The 14,332-nt window shown below is 37.9% G+C and overlaps 1 protein-coding gene across 2 annotated transcripts in view; it reads left to right on the top strand.

The window, feature by feature from the left end:
* Positions 1 to 14,332, top strand: part of PDS5A (PDS5 cohesin associated factor A) — a 79,902-nt gene that overhangs the window by 16,736 nt on the left and 48,834 nt on the right. For both annotated transcript variants that reach the window (XM_062642426.1, XM_062642425.1), the window contains exons 3-5: positions 12,640 to 12,843; positions 13,235 to 13,321; positions 14,122 to 14,219. In XM_062642426.1, coding sequence (XP_062498410.1) covers positions 12,640 to 12,843; positions 13,235 to 13,321; positions 14,122 to 14,219 — 389 coding nt within the window. The remainder of the gene's footprint in view (positions 1 to 12,639; positions 12,844 to 13,234; positions 13,322 to 14,121; positions 14,220 to 14,332) is intronic.

Here is a 14,332-nt window from a genome sequence, read left to right as displayed (position 1 = left end):
ATTCTTTAAAAGAGTATTGCTAGTCCAGAAAGGTAGAGTTCTGTAAGAGTAGTTAGTTTGATTATTTTGTTTTTCCCCTTTAGTTAGGCAAAAGAGAGTCTTAGCTTTGAAAATACATGTTTTAGATGAGCGATAATTTTTGACCAGCTGAATGTAGCGATGTGGCTTGAAGATACTATTAAAATGTTTTGCCAAAGTTAGCACCAACTGAAAGTACCTGTGATTTGGTGTAAATATCAAGGTTCAGCGAATAAAACCATATATGAGCTAGAGGCATGAATGGGAGTATCTGTTTCTTTCCAGTCTTCCTGTCTTCCTCAGTCTCCTGCTTTTGCCTTTTCCTTTGTCATACAAATGCACCTCCCATACTGAAAATGGAAAAGTCTACATTCATGTGTGAGATACTGTAGCATGAAATGAAGAGTAAATACCTTAAAAATAACTTTTTAAATACTGTCATATAAAGTCTCCCAAAATGCTTTCTGAAAGTTATATATTCAATTTGAAATATTTCCACATTTTAATATTGGCAATTATGATATTACGGGTTTAATTTATTGAATTTTTTTTATGTTATTCTGTGCTGTCTACATTATAATAAATTACATAGGCTTGTTGTATTCATTTTCCAGGCTTATTTCTCAGAAACTGAATATCCTACACATAACCATTATGTCTTCAGCATCATCATATTGCTGAGCACTGTGGTTTTGACTTTCATATCCTTTTACCAGCAACATTGATGCCTTTTATTTTTCCTGTAGTCTCCCCATTTTAAAGAAAATTAAAATGGAAAAATTCTTAAAAATACTTCTTTATTCTTTTAAAATGCATTAGAAGTCAGTCTGTTACTAGGGTTACTTGCCATTATTCACAGTAAAATAAATTATATTTATTAAAATAGTTAATAAATAGTTTTAAATAAGTTATCAAGCTTATTAAATGGGCTAAGTTGTACCTGGCTTTTAGCAACATGGTCTAGTGGAAAGTGTCCTGGCATCTGGCAGGGGGTTGGAACTAGATGAGCTTTAAGGTCCCTTCCAGTCCAAACCATTCTATGATTCTAATAGATGAATTCCACCAATAGAATACATTTCCATACACTAATTATAGATGATTTTCTTACTCCTTATTTAAGAGTTAATAAACTTATAGCCAGGAAGCCACTCCACATATGTTTTGGGTTCAATTTTTCACATACCAGTTCTTTTTCTGTCGTTTAAGAATTTCCTGAAATGTCGTTTTTAATGGGACTACTTAAAAATAAAATGAAGCCACCAGCCACAAGGAGAGTAAGAAGATTTTGCTTTCAGTCCGTTCTAGAGTGCTCTGGTTTTGAGCTTGGTAGCTGCTTAATGAGAAAACTTTTTTTTTTTTTTTGTTAATAATACAGATAATAGTCCTCAACAGGTAGCAAAATTTTCTGATAAAGTAGTGCTTCACTGGAGAAAGCTAGTTTATTTGAATAGGAATTCTTTGTCGCTTTATATGCCACCTGCTTTTGGATGGCCTGAGTCAGGAAGACTGTGATGTACCACGGGGTGTACTGCACTGTAGTGTAGAAATAGACATGGATATAGCCTTTAAAACATTAGTATTGTGGAAAGCATAGCCTTTAGTTGTGTTTTAATGTGGAACTCTTAACAGGTGGTTTTGTTGTGAGAACTGAGCCTAAATACTCACTTCAGAATTAATTCTTACAGTCAATTTACAGTAGAAATGAAAATACTGTTGTTGTTCTTGTCCAGCACCACCTTCTCTTTGGAAGAGGATATGAATTATCACAGAGCAGTGAGCTGGTTCTAAAGAATCCTCTCTCTCACATCTGGAGGCTATTACCAAAGTACTTGGGAAACTTTGTACGGAAATGGAAACTCCTTCACCTGGGGAGTACACTTTTAAGTTTTGGGGTTTTGTTTTTTTTTTGTTTTGCCCCAGATGTCTGTAACGCTTGCTACTATACCTAGGGGAAAAGGATTATTTAATTAAATGCTTCTAACTAATGGTGTCTTGAATTGTCATTAGAACATTTAAAGACTAGGTTCTTCTTAGTCCCTCTGCAAATACTCTTTTGTTACGTATCTGTCCATGGGGAAGCAAAGTTTCTGAGAACTTAGAACACTTTCAGTGTTTTTAATTTACCAACCTTCTTTAGAGTACTTAAACAATTGTCAGACTTTGGCAGGAATATTGGCAAGAATCCCCTTGCAGATCTTCCCAGTAATAGAGACTAGGTACTGCTGAGGACTCAATTGCTTTAAAAAATAAAACAAAAATGGGAAAATGGGTGCTGTGGCACCACACTGAAATCATGGATGTGTAAGAGATGGTGAGTGGCATGAGTATGAAAAGATAATGATCTGATAAATATGTTCACTGCTGTGTACTTTTCATTATTTGAGAATACATATCCATACATTGTTAAAATGTGTGATTTGATCCACAATATTATAGCTGCGTAATAGAAAAATAGTGTGAAACCGCTTAAAACTAGGATAACAAAATACTGACAGGATTTCAATACGTATGGCGAGCTAACAATATTTCTTAATGTTTCTTGCATTAATATGACTTTAAAAGGTCTTGGGTCGAGTAGCCAAGTGTCATGCATCAAAAGCTGACTGCTGTCAAAAAGTAGATTTAAAGAGATAATTTCTGCTAATGACAAACCATCCAGTGACCTAAGGTTAGATAATACTCTTCATGCTTGAAAAGCTTTTAGCTGTTTGGGGAACAGAAAGCATGATGAGGTAGGTGAATTAGTTTGGTTGATCGTAACCAAGGAGGATTTCACAGAATTCCTATTAAGTCAGATAATTTAAGTGAGTAGAGTGAATCCCGTGGAAGCTCTTAGGTTGAATGTCAAAAGTAAGGTGAGGAATAGAGAGAAAACAAAATTACTTGCTGACTTTATGAAGTTGAAAAGGACTAAGGGGAGACTGATGTGTCAGTCTAGACCATTCGGTGAAATCTTTCACTGAACAAAAATATGATAGAACTTAATGCTGGGTAAGGAGCCAAATGATAAATACTGTGGGTATTATGTTCTTATATAAATTAGGCATGTGTGCTTTTTTGACTAGTGTGTGCATGTGCTCTGTGCAATACTGCAGTCCAGTGAACCTTTGCCTCCAAAGGTATGAGATGAGGATGTGATGAGAATAATAAGAACCTGGAAGCAAAATAAAAGTGATGGCCTAGAAAGGTAAATGCCAGTTTCTAATGCATAGAGATGAAGGTAGAAGGGGGACTAGTAGGATTTGGATATAGCTGCCTATTTCAGGCTTCGTGTGCTTGCCACTATTAAGGTTAAGAAGTTGTGTGACAATTAGGTTGTTAAGAGTTTATGTACCAGAAAGCTAAGTTATTCTTCCCACTATAGTCTTGGCCATTGAATTCTAACTGCCTGCCCTTCTACTGGCTCTGGAACCTATCAGATCTCTCTGTGATCTAATTATACCTGTCAGAAAACTGAGAGTTTTTCTGAGGAGGTTTTTGGGCAGGTTAGTGGGTTAAATTGACTGATACTGAACATGTGTTGGGGCCAGTGCAAAATAAACAGTGGCCCTGCATAACTAGAAGTAGGACAGGGTAAGTAATGGGAAAGGGAGAAGGAGGTAGTGGCAGCAAGTGGCTAAATTAGATCTCCATGGAACCAAAACCATAGATGCTGGGAGAGGGGATTTAAACTGTGTGCTGCTGTGACTCCTTGTTGGCAGACAGGTCTGAATTTCCATTTGTGCTTTGCTTCCTTCAGTGTTTTTTTTACCTTGTCAGTGTGTAGAGAGCTGTAAGAAAGTTAGTACTCCAACCAGTCAGTTACAAGGGAAGTTGTGTTAAATTCCAGGGCATTTAAGCTGATTATAATCCACTTTATCCTTAAGGAGGAATTTTCACATCACACGAAAGCACAGCCTGTTTTGATGGAGTGTTTTTTTTTGCGGGGAGTACTTTCTGTCTTGTTTGGGTTATTTTTTTTTTTGTGTGTGTTTGTTTGTGGGTGGGTGGGTGATGGTGGGCTTTTTTGTTAACTGCAGTGGATATAAATGAACTTGCAGGATGTTTTTATGTGAAGCATAGTGGTACCTGCTTAAAGACAAAAGGAATAGACTTGCCTTTGAAGTATCATTTGGCTTGGAGAAAAAAAATGCACTTCACTATCACAGATAGTAGTGAAGGAACTGAGGTTGCTCAAAATTATTTAAAATCTTACTACAATAAAAACTTAGTCAAAGATACTAAAGTAGGCAGTTCTGAACAAGGTGTTTTGTCAAACTTGTAGTGATAAGGAAGGGCAGTGTACTATTGTCCTTGCACATCACGAGTCTCATTTTTCCCATGGACTTGTTCATGGCCAGAGTACAAGACTTATTAAGTGAAGTGATAACCCTATTATGATTATCTTCTGCTGGGCAGGAAGGACACCTTTTACTTTGTTTTGTGCTGTTGTAATCTTGGGAAGCATGATTTTTTTTTTTTCAGCCTTTCCTTGCAGTAGTCCATACAAGTTACTGTAATTAAGTCAATGTTACGTAACTGATTTTGCAGGGCAGAATATTCCACGACTGTTTAAATTGCATGTTCTAACATGTACCATGAAAGACATTTTGGTTTAAGGCATTTGATTTTTTTTTTTTCCATTTTCCTTGCCATTTCGCCCCACCTGTTGCATTTATGTTACTTGAGGAATCTTCTAGATTTACTGCAGAATCGAAATTCTGCTTTGTGCTAATTGTGGAGATACAACATGTAGCTAATTGTACAACCTCTCTCCCAAATTGGTAACAATGCTTGTCCCGTTTTGATTATGGTGCTGTACATGTGTGATACTTATTCATTATGTAGTTACTTAAAAACACACATCAAGGAAGTTACTTCAAATAATTAATGAATGGCTTGGTATACTGTTTTTATTACAAGTAATAGTCTTTATGCTTTTTAGTATGTCTGATTAATTTAACATCTGGGCTCTTGGGAAATAGTCCGAGTTGCTCAATGAAAGTAAAACAATACAGAATATGCTGTTCTACCCATGTGGAGGCAGTGGTAAATTTACTAACTACAGCAGCAAAACTTCGCAAAAAATGCGTAGCAACAGTGAACTGGAGACAAAGTCACATTGTCATAGAATGGTTTGGGCTGGAAGCAACCTAAAGGATCATCAAGTTCCAGCCCCCCTGCTGTGGGCAGGGACACCTTCCACTAGACCAAGTTGCTCAAAGCCCCATCCAACCTGGCCTTGAACACTGCCAGGGATGGGGCAGCCACATATTTTCAGGACAACCTGTTCCACTGTCTCACCAGCCTCATATGAGTAAAGAATTTCTTCCAAGTGTCTAATCTAGATTCATCCTCTTTCAGTTTAAAGCCATCCTCCCTTGTCTTGTCGTTGCATGCAATGTTAGTAGCTCTTCCCTTGTCCACCAATACTAACCCTATCATAGAAGGCTGCCAGATTTAAGGGGCATCATGATTTATTGTTAGCGTAGCCATGTTGGCTGTCACCAATCATCCCCTTATTGTCCATGTGCCTTAGCATAGTTTCCAGGGGGATCTGCTCAGTGATCTTGCCAGGCACCAAGGTGACCACCCATTAGTTTCCCAGGTGTTCCTTCCCCCCCCCTTCCCTTTTAAAAATGGGGGTTATGTTTTCCCTTTTCCAGTCAGCAGGAACTTCACCTCACTGCCACAGCTTCTCAAATAGGATTGATAGTGGTTTAGTCATTTCATCTGCCACTTCCCTCAGGACCTGTGGGTGCAGCTCATCAGGTCCCATGGACTTGTGTGCCTTCAGGTTCCTTAGATGTTCTTGAACCTGGTCTTCTGCAGCAGGCAGTTATTCATTTTCCCAGTCCCTGCCTTTGCCTTCTGTGACTTTTCATTGCCTCCACCTTCTGTAAGCTTCCTTTTTGTGTTGGATTGTGTCCAGGACCTCCTTGTTCATCCATGCAGGCCTCCTGATGTTTTTGCCTGACCTTCCCTTTGCTGGGAGCATCACTCCGAAGGAGATCCTCCTGAGCTTGGAGGAGGTAATCCTTGAATATGGACCGGCTTTCTTGTGCCCCTCTTCCCTCCATGGTTTTGTTCCATGGTACTCTACCAAGCAGATCCCTGAAGAGGCCAGTGTGCTCTGCTGAAGTCTAGGGTAGAGAGCTTGCTGCACACTATCTTTGCTGCACACCCTCTTTGCTGCTCTAAGGATCTTGAACCATTTCACAGTCACTTGCAGCCAAGGCTGTTCTGGAGCTTAACATTCCCCACCAGCTTTTCCTTGTTGGTGAGAACAAGGTCCAGCATAGCACCTGTCCTCGTTGGCTTTTCAGTCAATTGGAGAAAGAATTTATCATCTATTCTTGGAACCTCCTGGATTGCTTATACCCTGCTGTGTTGTCTCTCCAATAGATATTGGGGTGGTTGAAGTCCCCCACGAGGAGCAGGGCTTGTGAGCATGAGGCTGTTCCTATCTGTCTCTAGAGGGCCTTGTCCACTTGGTCTTCCTGGTTGGGTGGCCTGTAGCATATACCCACTGTAACACAGCCTGACCAGAGCTTATGTATCAGGATTAAAGGGAGGGCAGTCCTGAGCAGCTTCAGTCGGCTGCTCATCTATCCCCAGGTGAAGGTCTGTGCACTCCATCTGATCATTGACACAGACAACAACATCCTCTCCTCGTCTTCCCTGTCTGTCTTCCCTAAAGAGCCTGTCTCCTTCCATTCCAGCACTCCAGTCACAGAAACCATCCCACCACATCTCTGAGATGCCAGTAAGATCACAGCACTGCAGGCATACACAGGTCTCTTAACTCCTCTTATTGTCCTTGCTAGGTAGGTTTGTCTAGAGGCATTTAAGATGGGTCCCTGATGAAGCCAACTTACTGACTGGAGTGGCTGGAATTCCATTGTGCTATTCTTCTGGTGCTCTCCTGTTGACCTGCTATCCTTCTCCAGGCTCTGGGCATCTCTTGCTGGCACTAGCATCGAACTGGTTGGAGTGGGATGGATGGAGGTTCTTCTCCCATGGCAACTTTAGTTCAGGCGTGGTCTGTGCATTTCTCTGCGTTGGGTGAAAGGGTAGTGCAGAGTGACTGGTTGAGCAGTGTGTGTTCTTAACGCTTGGATGAGCGCCTTCCTGAAAGCTTTAAATTCTTTAATTTTCAGTATGTTCATAATGTGCTAAGAGTGACCTGTAGTGGTCTTCACTTAACTGTTGTGGGGGTTTTTTTGCTAGTTTGAGTGACATGTTTGCATTTATCTATCTCTAATGTAATAATCGAAGCGTTTCACTTACATGTTTGCAGAGCCTGGGAGAGTAAAATCTTGGTCTAATAATTAGAATTTGAAGGTACTATGGTAAAAATGGCAATAATGAAAATTTATAGAATAGTTTTAACACTTTTATTTCTCCAGTCTAACTAAAGTACCTTCACCATACTTTCATCAGTATGTGACAACTTAACGGAGATACAGAATGAATTTAATAGTAAAAGTGAATAACTGGATTTTGTTTATGTTTGCTAGTAATTAGTGTTTGTTTTGAGTGCTTAACTTTTTGGAAAAGAATGGATTATGTTACATTAATATTTTTAAATAATACTCTTCTGTCTCCTGCTTTTTGCAGAGGGCAGTAACAGTGTTCTGTGGTGGGAGCTACAAAGTCTGTAGGGAATTATACAAATGAATAGTAGTGCTCTAGCTAGGGTTGTTTCAACTGTACAACAAAACTTCAGTTAGACAATAATACTGGAATTTGAAAAGTAGTGAGTTCATGTTACGGGGTGTTGGTTTAGACTGGGATAGAGTTAATTTTCTTCCTAGTATCTGGTGCAGTGCTGTGTTTTGGCTTTAGTCTGAAGCAGTGCTGATAACACACCAATGTTTTAGTTGCTGCTAAGTAGCACCCTCATCAAGGGCTCTTCAGTCTCATGCTCTGCCAGTAAGGAGGGGCATGGGAAGCTGGGAGGAAGCAGAGACAGGACACCTGACTCAAACTAACCAAAGGGGTATTCCATACCACAGCATGTAATGCCCAGTATATAAACTGGGGGGAGTTACCCAGAGGCCCAGATCACTGCTCAGGAACAGGCTGGACATGGGTTAGCGGGTGGTGAGCAATTGTATTGTGCATCACTTGGTTGTTTTTGTTGTGGGTTTTTTTTTTAATTCTCTCTCTCTTCCTATTATTACTACTCCTGCTCCTACTAGTATATTTCACTTTCTCTCAGTTACTGAATTGTTCCCATCTTAACCTGTGGGTTTTACCTTTTTCCAATGCTCCTCCCCATCCCACTGAGGGTGCGGGGAGTGAGTGAGCAGCTGCATCCTATTTAGTTGCTAACTGGGGCTAAACCATGCTGTATGGTTTAATCACTATTTCCTGGACTAAAACCTGGCTTAATATGATAATAATTAGTATGTAACTCTGAAGTAGCTACTTCATTCTGCTAGAGAAAAATTTATGTAATGGTAGATTCAAAACTTTGGGAAATTAAAACTTCTTCTAGACCTAAAATGAAAACCTTAATGCAGAAAGCAATTGAGCGTGTGTGTGTGTGTGTGTGTGTGTTTGGCTTGGGCTTTTTTTTTTTTTTTCAATTAGAACAAGGGTGATTAGGGTGGCTCAGATGACATCTTGAATATAATTTGCTTTAATAGAGTACCTGTAGTATGAATAACTTCAGTAAAGATTTTTCTGAACATGCAGATTCTTGGAAAAAATAATTGTTCTAAAACCTGTCTGGTAGTAGCAATTCCTATCTTCTCTCTTCAGTTGTATTTTTACTTCCTTCTGGTTCAATGGAACATTAATCACAACTTGAATTTTTTGGAGCTTATTTACTTTGTCATTTTCCTGCATTGTTGCATTTGTGTATACTAGTAGCCATATGAGTGGCTTTCAGATCAGGTTTAAAATTTAAAAACTTTAATTATTTGAACCTTTTCTTTGTCTCTATAGAGTGTGCTTCAGGTTTCTAGGTTCATTAGCAGATTAATTTAACAGGTCAGTTTCTGACTGTCACAATTAATACTGGTGTTGCAGTGATGTGGCTAAAAATTTAACTATGAAAATCTTTCTAAACCCATTCTGAGCAGTTCTTCCTAAGATGTTATCAATATTTACTAGGTATCATGCAACTTGCATACTGCTGCTGGGTGTTTTAAGTTCCTATGACAAAACTCATAATTTGCAACAGGACATGGAATGGAGTTGTAGGAAATATAGAAAGACTTGCAACTCTGGCTAGCACAGAATTTATGTAAGATTTTCAGGAAGTATGCTTAATTTTACATGTTTATATTTCTAATGGTTCTGTGTATCTCAAGTAATACCGATCCCAGGCGATTAGAAGGAACTTTTCTTTGTCAGATGTTATCACAGAAAATAATTTGCAGTATGTTGTCATTTAACTTCTTTGGGTTATTTGGCGTATTTGTGAACTATGATCCTAGACCAGTTGCATTAAACAACATAATCGTGAAGGGAGGAAGGGAAGGTAGTTCTTGTCATAGAGAAAACAAGACAAAGGATAACTGTAGAGAGAAACGCGAGTACCCCAGGGAATCATGGATCTGTTGTTGGTCAGTGCGTTGTAGTTGAGGATATGTGGTTCTAGTATGAATAAGTGATTTCATTAAACATGGACTGTCTTGTACTTCTACAGACTTAAGTTGCTTTCTTAATTGTTACTTGATAACTACTTTTTCAGTTTTGCTAGAGGGCAAGAGTACCTGTCCTGTAACTGATGAAATTTTGAGCAAGTTCTTGGCTGTCTGGTGAGTGTGAAGAGCCAAGCATGGTTTGTATTTAGTGTCTGGACTTTTTCTTTTTTAACCTTTTCTTCTATTTTAACAGTTAATTTCAAATATAGATTAGCAAGCATTTGGAAATAATTGTTGTGTGATACTGTAATCATTGTCAGTGTTTGCTTGGCTATAGCGACTACTCCCAGGCTGTAGGATTTTAGTTGATTGTATATATTCAAGAAATATGTAGAATTATTGTACTGAAGTATGATGACATTCCAACAAATTAATGGCTTTATTAATTCCATTTTTCCCAAATCTTGCATGTGCCCTGGTACTAGCAAGGATTTACATCATGATTTTAACTGTGGTCCAGCCCTGTGTAGTTTGTTTATATGCTACTTTCATTTTTTTATTTATATATATATTCATTTTTTTGTGTGTGTGTGTACCCCACGTGTATTATTTATATTGCTTTGGTGCCTGGGATCCTAGATATAGACCAAGATACTATCCTGTTATCTGTTTGTGTGTGTCATAAACAGAGCATCATGCACCAAAGACTTGTTATAAAACAAAAGACAACACTCAAGGGCAAGCAGGTATGTGTCTATAAAGAAACCATGGAAGAGAAGCATAGATCAGTATGTTAAATAGCAGTTGCAGCATGCCAATGGCCCAGTTACTGCCCAAGTGTTGTTTTGTAATAGAAAAGAAGTATCAAGGACTGCTTTACTGAGAAACAGAATGAGGTTTTGTGGATGTTTGTTGGCATTTCCTTCTGAAAACAAGAGCAGTACAGGAAAATCTGTAAGGCTGGTGTGTTTTCAAAGAAGCAAGACAGTGCCAAATACTAGTTTCATTACTTTAATCCCAGAATATCCTAGTGTTTTGTTACAGAGTAAGAAAGTTGTGTGTTTTCACAGCATCATGCTGACTTCCATGTCTGATCTTGACATAATAGAGCAGGGATATATGCAAGATTTTATGCATATTGACATATGAACATGAGAACTTGTAGGGAGATCTGAATCTAAGTTTATGATATGCATAGGGAGAAAGGAGATCTGGCTTATGGGAAAGATCAGATGATTGCTTATATAGGTTATCTAAAAAATATTAAAATGGTGTGGTGGTTTGGGAGTTTTTTTTCCCCTTGTTTTGTTTTTTTTTTTTTTTTTTTTGTTTATTTGTTTTTGTTTTAAACCTTCCTTATTGAAAGAGTCTGGTAGGGTTTGAAGCCTGCCTTATCTGTGGCTTTGATCCTGGTATATAGGAAGCACAGGTGATGGTGTGACACTCTGACAGACCTGTGCTGTAGATAAGAAGATGGTTTTGTCCTTTTAGCTAGTGTTTCAAAATGTATCTTTAGAATATTTTTAGGGAAACAGGCCAATGCAGGTAGAATTTGGAATTTTACAGGCTGTGGTTGTAAACTTCTCTTTTATTCTATTATGTCCTCCCCGCTCCGTTCCTTTCATTTTTGGTTCTGCTTAGGTTGCTTCATGAAAGAATGTACTTGCACATTTTATAGAAATTGCAGAGGGTTTTAAGTAACGTACTGTGGGGAAGATTGTTGCCAAACACTTATTTTAATGTACAACATCTACTGTGTTTAAAACTGGGTTCCAAAACGCAGGAAGGAGGTAAAGCTGAAAGACAGCGTTTTCATGTTGGAAGTGGGGGCACATTTAATAACGGAAGAACAACCTTGGTATGATTTGAATGACCCAATAACAAGAGAATTGTGGTAAGAGTAGGAGATGTGTTTATTAGCATGTAAGCTCAATCTCTTCTTGTGTTTTACTGTGTTTTAGTATTCTAGAGGCAAATTTGACCTGTCAAGATTTATCATTCTGTGTTTTCTCTTGCATCTCTCTAATGGGTATATTAAATCTAACTGGTATGCAATATGGCTGTTCTTCACAATTTTAACTCTTAAGGATGCTCAAGCAACGTGCAGGACACAAAGAGCAATCTGATTAAGGTCATAGTAAGAATCTGTGGCACATCTCTCAGTTCTGTGCTGATGTCTTAGAAGTGATCCTCATTCTTTAACAAACCCTATTCCAGAAGCTAAACCTGCAGCTTTTTATTTGTTCAAACTAAATTTTCACTTTTAGTTCAGGTGACTCAATTAACTGGGGTTGTATAATAACTCAAACAAGTTTGGTGGCATTTCATAGGAATTGGTACTTAGCTGTGCTAGAAGAAACAAGGAAACCACATGGTTTATTTTTTTCATTGTATAGATAAGGCTGTTGATGCAGGTTTCAGTATATAGCAGGAATAGATACACAGCATTAGAGATGCTTTCCGTGGGGGATTAAATTCTTTCCTGGTATCTAGTTTGACTAAACTAGATTAAAGGATTGTGCATCTGTAAAATAGTTCTTCAGCTCTGTGCCTTGATACAGGCAGAGTGTAAGACTGGCCTCTTAGGCTCTTCTCAAGTCATGGCGTAGTGGTTAGAGCAACTGCATTGTACTGTGATGTCTGCACTAGACCAGATGACTTGCAGCCCCTCATGCTGTATACTGAGGCAAGTCCTCCCTTTGAAGAGGTCTGGGGCTGCTTTGGTGAAGAGGTGCTGCCATCTCCAACCTCACTGGTATACAGCAGTTTCTGTGCTGCAGCTCAGGTTAAGATTAACGAAAAAAGGAGAGCTGCAAAGCATTTTTTTTTTTAGTGTCTCAACTGTAAATATGAGCTTGAGTAAGCCTTTAAGTATCAGATTAACGTTTCTCTTTTCCTGATGTTTGTCCTAACAACAGCATTTTAGTACTGGCTTGTGCAATCGAAAATGTGTTGATGGTATTGCATCCTTTTAGAAAGTACTGTTTAGTAACAAGGAATAAAAGCAGAAAGCACTCGAATGGGGTTTTTCCTGTGTTTTCAGATGGTGGTAAAAACCTTCATGGATATGGACCAGGACTCGGAGGATGAGAAGCAGCAGTATCTCCCATTAGCCTTGCACCTTGCATCTGAATTCTTCCTCAGGAATCCCAATAAAGATGTGCGCCTCCTTGTAGCGTGTTGCTTGGCTGATATCTTTCGTATCTATGCTCCTGAAGCTCCATATACTTCCCATGACAAGCTTAAGGTAAAAATGCTTTAAAAAAATAAAGGCTTTCTTCCTACCTCTTTCTCCTTCTGTGGAAAAAAAAACAAACCCACAACACCACCCCCAAAAACATCCCCAAACTGCTACCCGTAACTTTTATTTATTGCATTTATATTCACATTTAGTTTTACTAAAGAGATTTTGCTTTAGTCCTGTGAGTCAGTATAGTACTTTAAGGGCCGTAGGTGTGTAAAGGAATCCTAAGTAACTGGTGACTGAGTTGGTGATAGCTTTCTGTTAGTGCCTGAAAAAGACAATTTAATGTTCCCATGTCATGAGTTTGTAAATATGGGTAGATGTCATTACTGCAGGGTTGTATTTTTATTCTGTACTGAATCAAGCTTTAAACACTTTATTGTTTTTTTGACAGGACATTTTCTTGTTTATTACAAGACAATTAAAAGGCTTGGAGGACACGAAGAGCCCCCAGTTTAACAGATACTTTTACTTGTTAGAGGTAACACAATAATTACAATTTTCAGTAGATGACATTTGCTCTGTAAGCCTATGAAAAGTAATCATTCTTTCTACAGATGTGCCAGTATGCTTGGGAAATTTCTTTTATTCTGTAAATTGTACCAGGCTCATTAAAGTTTGATGAATCACTTCTTCTAGGAGTTATAATTCTGTTTGTGTTTAGTAAGTTTATGCAGTCTGTAGTTGAGAACATTAAGCTGATTGGTTTTTATTAACATTTAGCTTTATTTTACAATTCCATACATTGTTATTTGTATCATGCATCCTTGAATTTATATTACCTCATCAAAAGAGAATTTGTGATTAAAATGGTGATTAAAATGCAAATCTGCTTATATTATTGATGGGAGAAGGAATATAAGATTTTGGTTTAAAAACACTAGAAAAATCTACTCTTGACAAGAAGTGTGGGGGTTTTATCAGTGTGCATTTAGAGACAGTGTTGTTTGTAAACCTTTTATTGATGTTTAAAACTATTGTTTCATAGCATGAAGAAAAAAGTTGAGAAAGATGGATTTCTTACACTAACAGTTTCTGTCAATCAGCTTTTATACATAAGAAATAGGATTATTCTGTATTTATTTTTTTCTGGATGCATATTGCAAAGCACTTTTGTGTTAAGAGCTCTTTATATGCAAAGCAAATACCATCTCTTTCCCCAGAAGGTTTACAATCTATTGTATGTTTTTCCTTAAATAGAAAAAAATGTAACTAACATGATTATATTTATGTGACTTAATGTGAAGTTTTAATGTCATTAATATCCTATTTTTGTTTTAGAATCTAGCGTGGGTTAAATCTTACAACATCTGCTTTGAGTTAGAAGATTGCAATGAAATTTTTATTCAGCTTTTTAGGACTCTTTTTTCAGTTATAAAGTAAGTGGAATTGCTTCAGTTATAATAAACTGTCAAACTAGCATTATTTTTGGGGGTAGACTGAATCCTTGCATAGCCTACAAATAAATATGACTAAATAGAGCAAGTCCTCA

This window comes from Pezoporus occidentalis, unplaced genomic scaffold (assembly GCF_034315485.1).
Source record: "Pezoporus occidentalis ecotype Australia unplaced genomic scaffold, CSIRO_AGI_Poc_V1 ctg71, whole genome shotgun sequence".
NCBI classification, from domain to species: Eukaryota; Metazoa; Chordata; class Aves; order Psittaciformes; family Psittacidae; genus Pezoporus; species Pezoporus occidentalis.
Note: the sequence above shows the minus strand (reverse complement) of the source record. Positions and strands in the feature narration are given on the sequence as shown.